At 41.4% G+C, this 16,548-nt stretch overlaps 1 protein-coding gene across 3 annotated transcripts in view; it reads left to right on the top strand.

Annotated features, from left to right (window-relative positions):
* BRIP1 (BRCA1 interacting protein C-terminal helicase 1) overlaps positions 1 to 16,548 on the top strand; it is a 144,014-nt gene that overhangs the window by 68,923 nt on the left and 58,543 nt on the right. For all 3 annotated transcript variants that reach the window (XM_033172174.1, XM_033172173.1, XM_033172172.1), the window contains exons 15-16: positions 10,776 to 10,935; positions 12,827 to 12,948. In XM_033172174.1, the coding sequence (XP_033028065.1) occupies positions 10,776 to 10,935; positions 12,827 to 12,948 (282 nt within the window). The remainder of the gene's footprint in view (positions 1 to 10,775; positions 10,936 to 12,826; positions 12,949 to 16,548) is intronic.

The following is a 16,548-nucleotide window of genomic DNA, read 5'->3' as shown; positions in this document are numbered from 1 at the left end:
TGGGCTGAGAGATTGTGACTGGTCAAGGTCACCCAGTCTCTAACCACTGCTCCACACTGTAAAAAACAAATGTAAAAACAAAAATTGAGGAAGTCATCCAATTTCCTTTACTGGTTTTAGGGGTAGAGTAGCACCAACTGACTGGTTTGGCCAGCTATTTTTGGAATAAATATTCATGTCTTGACAACTTCCCTTCTGTACTGAGTGAGCTGCTTATATTCTGAGGACCTGTATTCAGTAGCAGTACAGTCCTGTTATGGATCACTTTTGCCTACATCATCTCCTGTGATTACCCTCTTTCAGCCTTGTCTTTTTCAGGAGGAAAGTCAAAACATCAGTAATTCTATAATGCCTTTTTGCCCAACCAAGGCAGTGTATGAGAAATCAGAACAAAAATTCTTCAGATTCACCTTGGAATCTATTTATTTTTTTAAATGGTGACAACAGAGTTGAACAGAACCCTGTGAGAAATTCCACTAGCCTTTCTGGGCTAGTGAAACTCCTTAGATGTTCCTTTGGAGCAGAAACATCAATTCCTGCTTATGCAAAGCATCTGAACAGATTTTAAAGGAAACTGTAAGGGTTCTGCTACAACTGCTGACCTTTCCATACCTCCCTATGTTTGTTAAAAGAAAAGAAAAAAGAACTGCAATTCTGATTTTCTGATGGGGCTGGAAAGTCTCCCTGTGTCAAACCCCAAGGAGCTTCATCCAGTCAGTGCTGATGATGCTGAGCTAGATGGACCAGTGCTATGATTTGGTATTAGACAGCTTCCTCTGCTCCTAGCCAATGGATCTTACTTCCAAATAAAGCAGATTTAGCTCAAGGTACAAAACTGTGGCACTGTGGGTTAAACCACAGAGCCGCCCTAGGGCTTGCCGATCAGAAGGTCAGCGAATCCCCACGATGGAGTGAGCTCCCATTGCTCGGTCCCTGCTCCTGCCAACCTAGCAGTTCGAAAGCATGTCAAAGTGCAAGTAGATAAATAGGTACTGCTCCGGCAGGAAGGTAAACGGCATTTCCGTGCGCTGCTCTGGTTCGCCAAAAGTGGCTTTTTCATGCTGGCCACATGACCCGGAAGTTGTACGCCGGCTCCCTCGGCCAGTAAAGCGAGATGAGCGCCGCAACCCCAGAGTCGTCTGCGACTGAACCTAATGGTCATGGGTCCCTTTACCCTTTACCTTTACAAAACTGGTTAAACTTTCCGCCACCAAATTGAAATCCACATATCTGAAATGTTTTAGTAAGTTGTAAGTTAGCTAAGGTCGATTGTTGCACCAAATAGGTACAATTGCTTCAGGAATACCCAGCATTTTACATAAACCACCAATTCATTGTCAGGCTTGCCATATTAACTGTGTTATTCTGGAGTTTTTGGCGTGCAAAACATTTCATTTTTCATTACTGTTGTCGCTGTTCACATTTTCCATTATTTAAAGGGGGTTATTGAAAAATTGATGGTATGTTGGTACCAGAGAGACATCCTGTAGGCTGCAGTGTTGATTTATGGCACATGGAACATAGTTCAGTGCTTCAGTTTCCTGCTGGCGAGTAGCACTTTGTCATTGTCCCTAAAGAAAAATCATACCAGTGAAATCCCCTGCGTTCCCCACAAGTTGAGTGATGCATACTCTATCTTCAGAATTGACTATGAATTATTCACTGTTTATTGTGCTAGTGTGTGCACATAGTGATCATCTTCTTGTTCATAATACCCAGTTTATCACCATGTCCTGAGCCTAGTTTAATTATGTAGTTGCAGCGTGTGCCCTTTTTTTTAAAAAAAAAACCACAATTCTATTTGTGTCAAGCCTGTGAGAGCTACTCCAGATTTTACTCCCCATTTCCTTACACGTGCAGACGTGTTTTGAAGGTTTTGATCACAATGGACATCTGGCAATGTTTTGCACACTAGCTTAACACTCTGAGCAAAATCATGACCACCATTATCGATCACCCCCTTCAGTCTACAGCCGCACAAGAGCGTATTCTGGGAGACGGCTGTAGCTCAGTGGTAGAGCAACCACCTTCTGTGCAGAAGGTCCAGGTTCAATCCCCAGCATCTCTAGTTAGGGCTGGGAGAAACCCCTGCCTGAAACCTGGAGAGCTGCTGTCGGTGTAGACAGTACTGAGTTAGAAGGACCCAGTGGTCTGATTCACTCTTAAGGCAGCTTCCTGTGTTCTTATGGGACATGCTCTCAAGTTTGTATAGGGCAATATTTAGTTTTAATCAGCCTTACTTAGACCCTACAAGAGCTTTGCATACGCCCCAAGAACTGTCCTGTGAATTTTCTCAGAAATGAATTTATGTGGGGAATGTTTCCTGAAGGGGAAAGGTTTGAAAACCGCTGAACTATTTTTAAAGTTTTGTATTTTTTACATAGGATGTGGGTGTTTTATTTGATTATCCAAATTGTCCACTGTAAGTTAAACATAATCATTAAACATAGATCATTAAGTTACATCTTCAAAATTACACAGCTACAATTCATGAACCTTGGTTAATTCTTAAGACCCATGAAACCTCATATACTAAAAAACAAGACAGCCCTGCCTGCAGGATTCCAATCTAATGGCCATGACACAAATGGAAAAATATATAGGGAAGGAAAGGGGAAATATACTAACTCTGGCACTACTGGAAACCATTGTTTTGTATGTGTTCGAAACATGAGCAACTGTGCATGCGTGGGTCGTGTTCGGACCCAGAAGAGGGAGGAATGGCGACATAATGGGGGTAGAGCAGACTAGGCTTATAGTATGTTTGCTCTGCTGATGTTTGTGATGACCAGGAACACAAACTCCATGCAAATATTGGGGGGGGGGAGTGTTTGCCTGTACATAAAACTACTGGAGAAAGAGCGGGAAGACCAACCAATGGAGTGGGCTCCACTGTCTTGTCTCCCCTCTGCTGCAACTAGGTGGAACAGCTGCTAATAGATTGCACTTGAGAGACAGAAATCCATCTATTTAATTCTCTTTTTAAACTGTTTTGGCTTAAAGCCTTTCATATATTTAGGGTCATACAGCAGAGTTGAAAAGTCCCATGACGTGTCTTGTTTGTCCAAGTGAATTTTCTATGGTGGATGGCGGCAGGTGTATAAATGTGAAAAGAACCCCTCTGACTGTTAAGGGTGGCATTGCCAGCCTGCGTAGATCTTTTTAGTGAAGACTTAAACAAAAAGTGGGTCAGGTGCTTGTAATTTCTTAGAAGTGCCCCAACCAGCTGAGATAACAGTGGATGGTTACAAGAGGAAGGACCTTAGTGGCCCCTCAATTACGCAGTGCCCTCCCCCAGACCTATTTTAATGTCCTTTCAGTGCCAAGCAGCCCCCCCCCCTTTTCCAAGCTTTTAAATTCTACTGCCTTTTAAAGCTGTCATTACTACTTGTTACAATTTTAGTTCCATTTTTCATGGTTAAATCTGCTTTTATATTATACCATAAACCACTCTGTGATCCTCAGATGAAGGGCAGTAGATAAATTTAAATTATTATTAATAATATAAAAAATTGTTCTTAGATTTTTGTGGTCTCCCCCCTTTTAATATTTTTCTCCTATTTTACAATGCTCAGAGTGTATTTACTATTGGGCATCTTAGCAAGTTTGGCAACATAAAATAAATAAATAAATAGAGAGGTGGTGCCACTTTGCGTGATTGTGAAGCTGGAAAGTGCTTCCTGCCTCAAACGTTTCATGACAGCGGTTGCCCCCTCTGGTCTCCTTTGACCTTCCCCACATTGTCCACCCAAACACAGGTCCTCCTAAGCCTACTTACCATTTCACTGGTTTGTGTCTCTTTTATTCCGTTCCTGAAGTTTTATGCTGACTGTGTGTAGAACTTCTGTTTGACCCTTCAAACGCATTTCCAGCCCACTGGAGACACACTTTAATTTTGAAGCAGTGCTTATTCAAAAAGAAAATTCTGGTAGCAACGACATGAAGAGCTCTGGATGACGGACGGGATGTGTATGTGTGTGCACATTGTGGGGAGCTTTTAGATCAATGTTAGTCCCTTGAGTGCCTCTGACTTTTTGCACTGAAGATGGTGCCGATACTGTGATTCTCTTATTATTGCTATTCGGGAGAAGTTTAATAGCTGTTCTACTGTCGTCTTGCTTCACTTTTGCTAAATTATGCTAGAGTAGCTTCAACCTTCATGATTTAATTGTTGTCTGGATACAGAATGGCTGTTGGGTGTGCCTGTGTCTGCCCTAGCTATCTGTTTTTCAGCTTTAGGACAGCTGCCTTATAGCGAGTCAGATCACTGGATCCATCTAGCTCAATATTGTCTTCACCAGCGGTAGCCATTGTGGTGCTCTCCGAATGCTGTTGAACTCCAGCTCTCATCAGCCTCAGGTTGCATTTTTATATAATGTACTTTTAGCAATTGGTAGCACTGGGACTTTGAGCACACCTCAATTTAGCAAGGGATGGCCTCCATTTGCTTGCAGGGCCAGGCAGTCCATGAATGCAGACTAAGTAACCACCTGGGCTGTCTACATTTGAAGTTTGCCTTCACCAGCTATGTACCTTTGGATCATGGGTAAGACATGCAGAGACATCTCTGGGCTAAGTGATGTCCTCTACATACCAGCAGACACTGTCAAAAGCCTTCTGGCTGACCAGAAGCAACAGATACAGGAACACCACTATGAGAAACTGGCATACTGATAGTATTAGCAACTGAATGTGTATGTTGTTAATTATTACCTGCTCTTTGCCCTAAGGTCCAAGTACAGGTTGCAACAACTTAACATAGTTTAATGCAAACCGCAATCACAAAAGTAGCAGGAGCTAAAAATATACATTTCAGGATATATAAAGGCAAAAATGGATGGGATGGGCAAAATCTTAATAAAACTTAGGCAGTAGAAAAAACAAAACCCTAAAAACAAACGATAAACCCAGGCCAGTCTTGCTTCTTTGCATATTCTTTGCATATTCTATCATATTGCCTATTATATCGATAGCGCTATATAAAGTAATGGACACGATCCTGCCAAAGTTAAACACTCATGAGCCCTACTAATTTCAATAAGAAAGAATTCACCACATACTTAATTTTCTTACAGAAATGTGTGTGTGTGTGTGTGTGTGTGTGTGTGTGTGTTTGTGTTTTAATTACAAAAAGTGACAATGTGGAAGCATGTTTTTTCTGCAGTGGCTCCAATCCTTTAGAACATCCCTGTACAACAGGCCTCCATAGATGTGTTCTAGATACTAATTTCTCGGTTTTTAATTTTTTAATTTCACTGCTCAGTAAGTTGTTTCAGAATTTTGATTGTAGTTTTTCGCTGTATGCTGCATGCATTTTGCTTGTTTTTGTATATTTAGCTTTGTGATTTTACTTTTTTTTTACAAAGTACTTAGTGATTTCTATATATTGTGTATAAATTTATTAGATAAATAGGTAATAAATTGGAAGACATCTGTGAAAGTACCAGTATTGATACGTTTAACTTGCAAAATGACCAATGTAAATCCTTCTCCTAACTGTGGTTGTTCTACTTCTGTTCAGAATGCCAAAAGGTGTAGAAGTAAATGATGCCCCAAGGAAGCAAGATCAGCAGCTGTACAAGTGCTGAAACTTCTCAGTTTTCGGCTTATTTTCTTTTTAAGAAGCTGGAAATTATGCTAAACAGGCCCTAGGGCAAAACATATATTATACAGCCTGGCCTTGTTTTGCTTGAGGTCTGGTGAGAGGGAGAAATGCCATCTGAAAAACCAGGACATGCTGATGAAGAATACGAGGCAACAGCTCTTCAGGGCAGGGCAGAGATTGACTGACAAAATTGCTAAAAATATAAAAGGGAACCGTCTCGCTGCAAAGAAAAAAAATTACAAGTGGCTCAAGAAGTTAACTGACATGCCAATGCTTTTTTTTAAAAAGGTCAGTTCACATGTAACATTATATGGAAAAACACAGCCCCTCCTCTTCTGCAGAGAAACTTCTTAGTTTATGGAAATTTTGGGACAGGTTTCAACTGCGAGAGTTTTGAAAACAAGGATTGACATTAGTTAGGAAATGTTTCTGTATTAAAAAGGGAATCCTGGTTCGTCTTAGCCATGGGGAGATACAATTCTGGTTCAGATATGAGTGAGCTGTAGTTTAGCACTAAGTGAATGAGCCTGCTTGGGTTCAAGCATCTCCACATCCCCTCTGCTCCTCCAGGAGGGAGTTTGAAAATATTTGCTTCCTTGTTTAACCATGGGTTTTTATACATTCCAAACGCAGAAAAACAGTGTTTAGTTTAAACTATGGTTTACTGAAATGTCCAAGATCAAACTGTGGTTTCTGATCCTTGTTTGTTTCAGTAAACTATAGTTTAAACTAAAGCAGCTCCCAGTTCAGGTGAATGTTTACTGCCTTGGTGTGCTCTGAGGTAGGGAATTCTTGACCATGGGTTAGCATTATATCTGAACCGCTCCCAAAGTGTGACCCTACAACAACATTTCTTGGTCTTTGGGGTTTACGTTTTCACTAGCCCACAGAGATACCATCACTTGTGAGTGTAGCATACATATGTGTTGCTCAATTGCACAAGTTGGAGATGAAAATGTGAACTGACCCAAAGTAATAGGGTGTACCACTTCCTTCAAATTATAGAAACACTTCTCTCAAAAACTCATTAGCATCTGTTGAATGTAGGCAAACTCTTCCCTACACCCCGCCTCCTCCCGAGCCTGCCCAGCAATCTTTTCTGAGCAAAGAATCCATTTCCAAACAGTTTAATAAAACATATATATATATATTTATACTGCCTCACACTGTGAAAACTATTATTCCCCTGGGTGGAAAAGTGACTATCTGTGAACGTTAATGGCTTCTTTCTATGGCTTCTATTCTTAAGCACAACTCACTCTCTGCTTTTCTCAGCACCAAAGTGCTATTGTTTCTTCTGGCTAACTCTTCTCTTAAGGTAGGAGTTCCTGCGAGGCATGAGAGCAATATATTTTATTTAGTTTTATTTATTAGCGGCATTTCAGTAGCACTCTCTGTCATAGCAAGAGTGTAAGGCCCTATGTAGCATCCTTTCAATTGTCGCATTGTGTTCTCTGTATATGCAAAAGTGCACATCTTGTTGGTTCAAAATAAAACTGTGGCAAATGGCCAGGTGTACTTAAAGAGCTCAGGGCACAGGCTCGTGTCACAGATTTGCATAAATGTATAAAGTGCTGCTGGGCATATGAAGATGGCGGGAGTGGGGGCTGAGGTCTCCCCAGTATTACACTTTGAAGCAATGCCCAGCTGCCCTCTAAGCCCACCCACCCCCAAGTTTAAAAAAATAGAATGAAAGGGACAGGAGATACCAAACGTTTTTCACACGAAACTTCCTGCTACCAGGAATTGTGGGGCATGAAGATTCAGCAACAGTTAAGCAACATTATCAATATGTTCTCCAGATGAAAGGGCCTCCTGCAGATACTCTCTCCTCCTGGTCCAATTCACACAATGAATCAGGCTTTTAGTGTTGTGGCACCAGCCCCTTGGAATACACTTCTGTTAAATAATGGACAGACTACTCAATGGGTTTCCTCTGAGTATTACTTACTTTTTATACAAACCTGAGTTAATTCAAGCAATCTGCTTAACTAATTCACAGCCCAGTGCAATGCAAGTCTACTCAGAGTTGAGTCCCTCTGTGGTCAAGAGGCGAATGTACAGAGCATGGCAGCCTTAGTATCCTCTACACCAGGCATGGCCAAACTTGGCCCTCCAGCTGTTTTGGGACTACAACTCCCATCATCCCTAGCTAACAGGACCAGTGGTCTGGGATGATGGGAATTGTAGTCCCAAAACAGCTGGAGGGCCAAGTTTGGCCATGCCTGCTCTACACCTAACAAGGAGCTCAGGGGGCAACACTTGGCTCTTAGAGATCAACTGCTTCATGTCCCACCACCTGAGATATAGTTGGTGAACACGAGGGGCAGGACCTTTTTTGTGTTGGATCCCACACTATAGCACTCTGCTAAATGCCTTAGTTTAAAACGTGTCTGTTGGGTATGAATTTTAATTACCACTCCACTTTGAATAAGTTGATATCTATCTGTTTCATACCCTGTGTGGTCTTGTGTTAGATTTGTTTTATTTATTTATTATAAGATTCCTTACTTGCCCTTCCCCATAAGATCCCAGGGTTACAATGATATAGGCCAGGGGTGGCCAACTCCTAAGAGACTGTGATCTACTTACAGAGTTAAAAACTGGCAGTGATCTGCCCCTTTTTGGGGGGTTCAGGTCAAAGTTGTTAAGCTTTTTCAGGGAGGAGGAAAGCCCCGTTTTTTAGGCATTCAGGTCAAATTTGTTGTTGAGCTTTTTTTAGGGAGAAGGAAATCCCTGTTTTTGGGTGGTGCAGGGCAAAAAAAATCGAGCTTTTCTTAGGGGAGCCAAAGTTGTTGAGCTTCTTCGGGGGAGCCAGTGATCTACCACAGATGTCCAGTGATCTACCGGTAGATCACGATCTACCTGTTGGACATGCCTGATATAGGCATACAATTTCAAACCAGGTTAAGCAATTTAAATAAGAAGCCAATACAATTTGAATGTATTGCTTTGAGAGAGAGAGAGAGAGAAGGGTTGCTGGGAAACAGCCCACTGCTACTGCCTCCCAGATAAATGCAGCTGGTGCCACCAGCAGCCGCAATGAGTGCCACAATACGGGAGTTACCATATTGGTGCAGGATAAAAATGTGGGCCCCACAGTGACACCTGTTGGCCTGATGGGAGTGATTGACTTCATCTGGGGCTTGTGAAGGCAAGCCGGTACACTCTAGAAAAGAGCAGGGAGGGGGGTAAAGGGAGCAAACGGGCTGGTTACTAGTTCTCTGTTACTTCTGTGTTCAAGTTTTTAAAAATCAATATTACTGTTTTTATCTTGCCCCCTTTGGACATCTTCATTTTGAATACAAATGTTTTACACACATCCTTCCCCCTTTCATTCCACTTGCCACTTCAGAGTGCAAGGCATACGACCCCTTTGTTGTTGTTGTTTAGTTGTTTAGCCATGTCCGACTCTTCGTGACCCCATGGACCAGAGCACGCCAGGCACTCCTGTCTTATGACTTCTTCTTTAATAAGCATTAAAAGGAACATGTGTTCATGGATAGCTGTGGGCACTGCTTAAATTTGCTAAACTGGGCTGGTCCAAATGAACTTGGGCACTTAAAGGGTTCTTGAGAGTTCAGCCTTAGGTTGCTGGATAGGAAATAAGGTTGAGAGATAAGGGATGCTGCGGGTGTCTGCTCTGGGAATTCCTGCAGGTTCCACAGGGAGCAGTTTTGCACTGCTTGAGGCAAAACTCTTAGAAGAAGTGAGTGAAACTACAGGGCAATAAGTCAGGCACAGCTCAAGAATGAATAGAGTGAGCATAATAGCTATTGTAATTCAACAGATTTGTGTGTGTGGATGAGTATACTGCTGTGCATGCAAAATAACCACCACCCAGTAGGGGCAGAAGACAATTGCATTTACTGTTTGTACAGTTTAAATATTTTGATGGGCCCAAGCAGGAATAGATAATAGAACAAATAAAACACAGGTCTTCTTCATGGATGCTGTGCTGTCCCACATACAGTGGTACCTCAGGTTAAGTACTTAATTCGTTCCAGAGGTCCGTTCTTAACCTGAAACTGTTGAAGTATCACTTTAGCTAATGGGACCTCCCGCTGCGCCACCAGAGCACGATTTCTCTTCTTATCCTGAAGCAAAGTTCTTACTTAACCTGAAGCGTTATTTCTGGGTTAGTGGAGTATGTAACCTGAAGCGTATGTAACCCGAGGTACCACTGTACTGGACAGCACATGCTTTATATACAAAAGGCTCCAGGTTCCATCCTTGGCAACAAGGAGGAGAGATCCCTGTCTGAATCTCACTGCCAGTCAGTGGAGACCAGCCTTTGCCAGCCTGGTTCCTTCCAGGTGTTTTGGACTACAACTTCCAGAAGTCCCACCTGTTATAAGTGCTGTGGGGAAATAATACTGAGCTAGGATATGGGGAAGTCAGGGAACTCTCCTATCTTTCGGCCTAATGTACCTGATGGGATTGTTTTAAGGATAAAATTGGATACCTGCCCCCCCCCCTTCGTGGAACATTTTCTGAATAAATATCCAGGTTGTCTCACCATCTCAGGCCAGACCTGGAACAACCCAGGAGCTGTACAGCAAGAACATCAGAAGTCCCTTTGCAGGGTGTTTAAAAATGGGAATATATTTTCAATTCGTTTTGTTTATTTGACAGAATGTGTATCCCACTTTATCATAAAAACCTCTTAAGTGCTTTACGTAAAGTATGAAATATACTTTGAAATTATTATAAATATAGGATATACACTGAAATACATAGTCAGAAATTAATAATCTATTGACCGCTTTTTCCAAATATAAATAAAATAAGCAGTGAAAAATATAAATATAAAATAAAATACATATTAAAATATATGTCAACATTACAAATTTGTGCAGTCTTGCCTAAAAAAAATTAAATGATTGATCCCCCCCCCCCGTATCTTCTGTATCTCTTTGCAATGATAATTGTGCCATATGACTGTGTGTCTATACTTACTTTCTATTAAAGTTTCATTTTCTTTCAGTGGGCTGCTTAAACAAGTTTGCAAGAAAGAGAGACAGAAAGAAATGTACATGAAATGAATTTATAGTTCTTTTCTGCGTACATCATATTTTACCCATGTGCATATATCATTTTGATTTTGAAAGAAGCAGGAGAATTGGTAGGCATAGTTCTTATGCTTTCATTTCTGGGGTCATCTGTTCAGATGTTAGATAAACTGAAAGATCGCTGGCTGCACACTGGCTTATGGAAAAAGCTTGAACTGATTAAGACAGTCATCGTGGAACCTAAAGGAGGCAACAAAGCTGACTTTGACGAGCTGCTGCAAGTATACTACGATGCCATAAAATTTAAAGAAGGAAAAGGTAAGTGGCCCAAGTAAAAAATGTAGAAGCTTGAAAACTTGTCTGCTGATGCTGGATCAAGACCGTAGGATGTACGACCAGCTGCTGCTAAAGCTGCCAGCCCTGTGTCAAGTTCCACCACCTCAAAAACATCTCCTACAACTTACTCTGTCTCCTGACCTCACAATGTTGCGGGTTTGCATGTCAAGATGCACCCCTGTTTAAAAGGGTCCTGGCCACGCCCCCACAGCCAGCTGATTGGCCGGCTGCTGATGACGGGACAACGTCCCCCCTGCCCGGGGGAGAGTGGGCAGTTGTGCGGTCCACTGCAACCCCACCCCACGGTTAAGTGGAGCGGATTTCTTTGTCCTATCTAGATTACATTGCCTGACTCTGCTGGGGGTAATTTCATAATGTAGTAAGGTCAAGGGACACAGGTAAGTTGTGCTGCAAGCCAAATGGCAGGTGGCAGAAACTAGACCCATGGCTTCTGTTTTCAGCAGCAGCCTTGTGTTCTTTGCTAGGTGTAGGCCTGCCTTGGTTGCTGTGTATTGGGAGAGAAGAGGAGCTGAAAGGTTGGGCCAGTGTTACCACAGGAAATGACAAAAAGCCAGTTAGTAGGTTCAAAAGCTCTTTTTTCATGAAATGTACCAGGTCACAAAGAACTTTGAACTGGAGCACTCTTCATCGGGGGTATATTAGAAATTTGAAAAGAAACTGCAGCAACAACAACAATATAGAATAATATTATTTGTTGAAAAATCATTCATGACATTGTGCACATTTCATGTAAATGATGAAAAAATGCATGAATTGGCCAAGAAAAGTATTGGAAATACTCTGAGGTTGATGGATTCTCACTAAATCCTTGCATAGGTATAAACTCCAAAAGTTGTAGCGAGAGAGAGTTCTACAGTAGCCCAAAGACTTAACATATATAGGGTGCTATCAATCCTTGCCTGTGCACAAAGGCAGTGATGCCCAGGGTCAGCTTGCTGAGCCAAACTCAGTGAACTACGGTTGGCTGCCTGGCTTTTGTTATATGCTGGAGAACCGGTTTTTACCCTGGCCTTTGACACCTGAGAGATATAGGGTTGTAGGACCCATCCAATTACTTTAATTTATTTAAATACTATATTTTTACATTGCCTTAGCCCACCACAACCTGGGGCCTTATGGTTAAAAGTGGGTAAGAATTCTGACAAATAAATGGATAATGAGGAAGAAGGCTGATGGTGTCCATATTGCAGCACTTGCTTTCACTGGCAAGAGACAACTTCACCAGGTGTACAGGGGAACAGCAGGAAGTGGTCTTTCCAAGTACAAGTCACTTAACCTAAATTATGCCTTTTCATATATTTTCAGTTTTTCACAATGCAAAATAAACATTTTGAAATTCATTGATATCCAATGACTTCCCTACTTTTATTTCCATGGTTCATTTTACATATCTTCCATTCCTGTATATTTTACTATAACTATACAAGTCAGTTTTCCATTTTTACACCATTCAAACATTAATTAGCCACCTAGAGTGGCTGGGGAAACCCAGCCAGATGGGCAGGGCATAAAATTTATTTATTTATTTATTTATTTGTTTGTTTGTTTGTTTGTTTGTTTGTTTGTTTATTTATTTATTTATTTATTTGCACTGTTGAATTTAACTTAATGCTGCCAGCATTTTCAGTCGTGTACAATTATTTCCATATGTTCAATAAATGTTTTCCACTCTTCATTAAATATATGTTCTTACTGCTTTCTTACTCTATGTGTTAAACCTGCAAGTTCTGCATATTCTAATGTCTTAAGTTGTCAATCCTCTTTGTCTGGGACCTTGCTCATTTTCCATCGCTTAGCCAAAATTATGAATAATATGAACCATAACTTAAGTTCTTTATTATTTTCATTTAAGATGGGGCGCTTCTTATTGCTGTCTGCAGAGGCAAAGTCAGTGAAGGCTTGGATTTCTCTGATGACAATGCCCGTGCTGTTGTAACCATAGGAATTCCATTTCCAAACGTGAAGGACCTTCAGGTAGGAAATTTGACACTGTCAAAATCACGTACTGTATATTCTGGCGTATAAGACTACTTTTTAATCCAGGAAAATCTTCTCAAAAGTCGGGGGTCGTCTTATACGCTGGGTGAAGAATCTGTGGTCGAGTATATCTCAAACTCTATATTTTAACTGGAAAAGTTGGGGGTTGTCTTATACGCCCAGTCGTCTTATACACCGGAAAATATGGGTAAGTGGCCTCATGTCCAGTTTCAGTATTTTTATTACCCATCGTGTATAACTGCACACTTGGCCTCTTTCCAAAAGATGGTGTTTTTGGCACATATAAACCAAAGAGCCTTGAAAAGTTTTGTACTCATTTGGTTTAGAGTCTTGGTTGACCTTCATCTGAATGTGTCCTGCTGTTTGAGCTCTGCTGTCAGCAAAGTGCTTGTTGCTTGAAGACCTGCCCCCCCAAAAAAGGCCTGGCACAAGGGTGAGGGCAATTGTGGCATCCATATATTGTTGGACTCCTCTACCATCAGCCCCAGCCAGTGAGGCCAAAGGTCAAGGGTGATGGGAATTGTAGCTCTAGACCATTCATTACAGAGGCTTCCTATTTATCGCTTGCTTTTCATGGTGGTTGATGTTGCACACCCCTGTCCCTTTCTTTGCTATAATAAGTTCCACACTCAGATTCAGGAGGCTTCTTGCTCAGCTTTCTGACAAATACTAAGAAAAGAAAACCTTTAGGAACACCCTCCCACCAGATGTCAAAGAAATAAACAACTATATGACATTTAGAAGACATCTGAAGGCAGCCCTGTTTAGGGAAGTTTTGAATGACTGGTGTTTTAATGTATTTTTAACCTTCTGTTGGAAGCCGCCCAGAGTGGCTGGGGAAATGCAGCCAAATGGGCGGGGTAGAAATAATACATTATTATTATTATTATTATTATTATTATTATTATTATTATTATTAAGGTGACATGCTTGCCTAGCTGTTTGCTATTATTGGGCCCAGAGACATGCTTGCCTAGTTGCTAGTACAGTGGTACCTCAGGTTACAGACACTTCAGGTTACAGACGCTTCAGGTTACAGACTCTGCTAACCCAGAAATAGTACCTCGGGTTAAGAACTTTGCCTCAGGATGAGAACAGAAATCGCGCAGCGGTGGCAGCGGGAGGCCCCATTAGCTAAAGTGGTGCCTCAGGTTAAGAACAGTTTCAGGTTAAGAACGGACCTCCAGAACGAATTAAGTTCTTAACCCGAGGTACCACATTATTATTATTGCTGCTGCTGCTGCATTTATTTCCCACTTTTCTCTAAGCTCAGGTTCTTCCCACTTTCCATTTTATGTTCACAACAACCTTGTGAGGTAGGTTAAGCGACAAGATGGCTCGCCCAGGCTCACTAAATAAGTTTAATGACTGAGTAGGGATTTCAACCCTGGTCTCCCAGGTCCTCGTCCAAGATTCTTAACCACTACACCACAATGGCCTGAAGTCATAACCATTCAGAGGAATTTCATTGCTACCCTATTGGCCCTATCCAGACATGTATTTTAATCTGTAATTTTACCTTAGAGTGTATACTTTTATCTTGATTCTGTTCATTTTAGGGGTTTATCAACTTGTTTTTAATGTTGCTGTTTATTGACAATTGTAATGTATATTTTGTTATTTGTAAACCACTAAGAGCATTTAATCAAAGTTAAGTCATTTACAAATCTTGCTAAATAAATTAAGTATCTTAAGTTAGGCGGCAAGAGCTATTACCAGGGTGGTTATAGATGCTAGAAATATTGCTGTTTCCCCTAAATTGTGTAAAGTTAGGTATTGCTAAGCAGGGTGTAGCAAAAAAAAAAAAAAAAAGCCACATCGTTTGGAAACATTGCTCAGTTTTGACCAAAGTTTGCACAAAACCTGAATTGTATTAAGAATGATAATATATGACTAAGTGGAAACAGAAGACAATGGAAGATCACCAACACACACTCATTTGAGCTTGTGAAATGATTTATTGAACTGAGCCAATACAGACATTTGGGGCATTAACTTTTATTCTTGTAGGAGGTTGTACTGACCAATATGTTGTGTGTTCTTTGTTGCTTGTGTGGTTCTGTTTACCTAAAAATGAATTAATTAAAAAAAAAAAAGAATCGCAATATGTATTTACAGTGAGAAATCTCAGGACACCTTGAGACATCTCCAGGAGAAAGTATTGCAGTTTGGGTCAGGTTGACCCCGTTTGTGATCTGAGTGCTGGGAGGGACATGCGATGATAGCCTTACATCAGCAAGTCAATTCACAAAAGCCATTACAGTGGTACCTCGGGTTACAGACACTTCAGGTTACAGACGCTTCAGGTTACAGACTCCGCTAACCCAGAAATAGTACCTCAGGTTAAGAACTTGGCTTCAGGATGAGAACAGAAATTGCGTGGTGGTGGTGTGGCAGCAGCAGGAGGCCCCATTAGCTAAAGTGGTACCTCAGGTTAAGAACAGTTTCAGGTTAAGAACGGACCTCCAGAATGAATTAAGTTCTTAAGGTTCCACAGTATGGTGGTTTGTCCCCAGAAGAAGAAGAAAACCATCTAGACCTCTTTTAGCTTCATCCAGTAGGTGTTATTGAGGAGCACCGCATTTATTCCCCACTCCCTCCAGCATTCTGTGCTGAGTTTCGTCCCTGGTCAGCTTGGCCCTTGGCTGCAAAGGTGTTTTGAGCATTCATCTGCCAGCTGTCTTTGGGGCCATGTCAACATAGCAGTGTAAGCAAGCAGCCTTTTCTTGTGTCTAGAGTGAAAGCAATGCTCTATTGAATTCCTGCCACTTGCAACTGAAGTAATTGAAGTCTTTCCTGAGACTGGGGCTGAGGGCGAGCAACAGGGAAGATTAAGTACTTCCAAAGAAGAGGGACTTGTAATAGAAAAACACACTGGCACGCAGAAGAGCTGGTCTGTGGTCCTTTGTTTATTATTATTATTATTATTATTATTATTATTATTATTAAAGATTTCTTAGTTTACAAAAATGTGTGCGTTGTCTCTTTTTTCAAGTTGTGTTTTCTACAGATCAGTTTCATTTGTTGCAAGACTTTAGCGTTGCATGCAATATTAGTTTGGGAAGAAAAGAAGGGAAGGGGTGGTGGGGTGGTAATGCTTCTATTCTTTTACTTAGTGTATGTGTGGGGTTTTGTATGGGTTCTCTTACTATTTGCTTGTTGTATTTCCTGGGTGGTGAGAAAGGTTGAGGGTGGCCTAGGGTGTGATTGGTTGTCTTTGGTTGGCTGTAGTGAGATTTGTTTGTGTGTGAGAGTGTATGGGGGTGGGTTTTTGGATCAGGTTAGTTAGCCAGATTGATTCGTATGCTGTTGTCTTGTTGGGCTATGTATGTGATAAAGGGGAACCATACTGGGGTGAAGGCGTTTTCTATTTGTCCCCGTGTCGGTTTCAATTTATTGGTTAGTTTTTCTAGTAAGACTGTTTCCCATACTATTTGATACCATTGGTCCATGATTACTCCTGACAGGTATCTCCAGTGTCTGGCTATGATTCTTCTGGCTGCTGAGAGTAGGTGGGTTATGAGCTCTTTATAATGTGACTGGGCAATATTATCTCGGATGATGTTCAATAGGGCC

Source organism: Lacerta agilis, chromosome 15, assembly GCF_009819535.1.
Source record: "Lacerta agilis isolate rLacAgi1 chromosome 15, rLacAgi1.pri, whole genome shotgun sequence".
NCBI classification, from domain to species: Eukaryota; Metazoa; Chordata; class Lepidosauria; order Squamata; family Lacertidae; genus Lacerta; species Lacerta agilis.
This window is presented reverse-complemented; position numbering and strand designations above follow the sequence as displayed.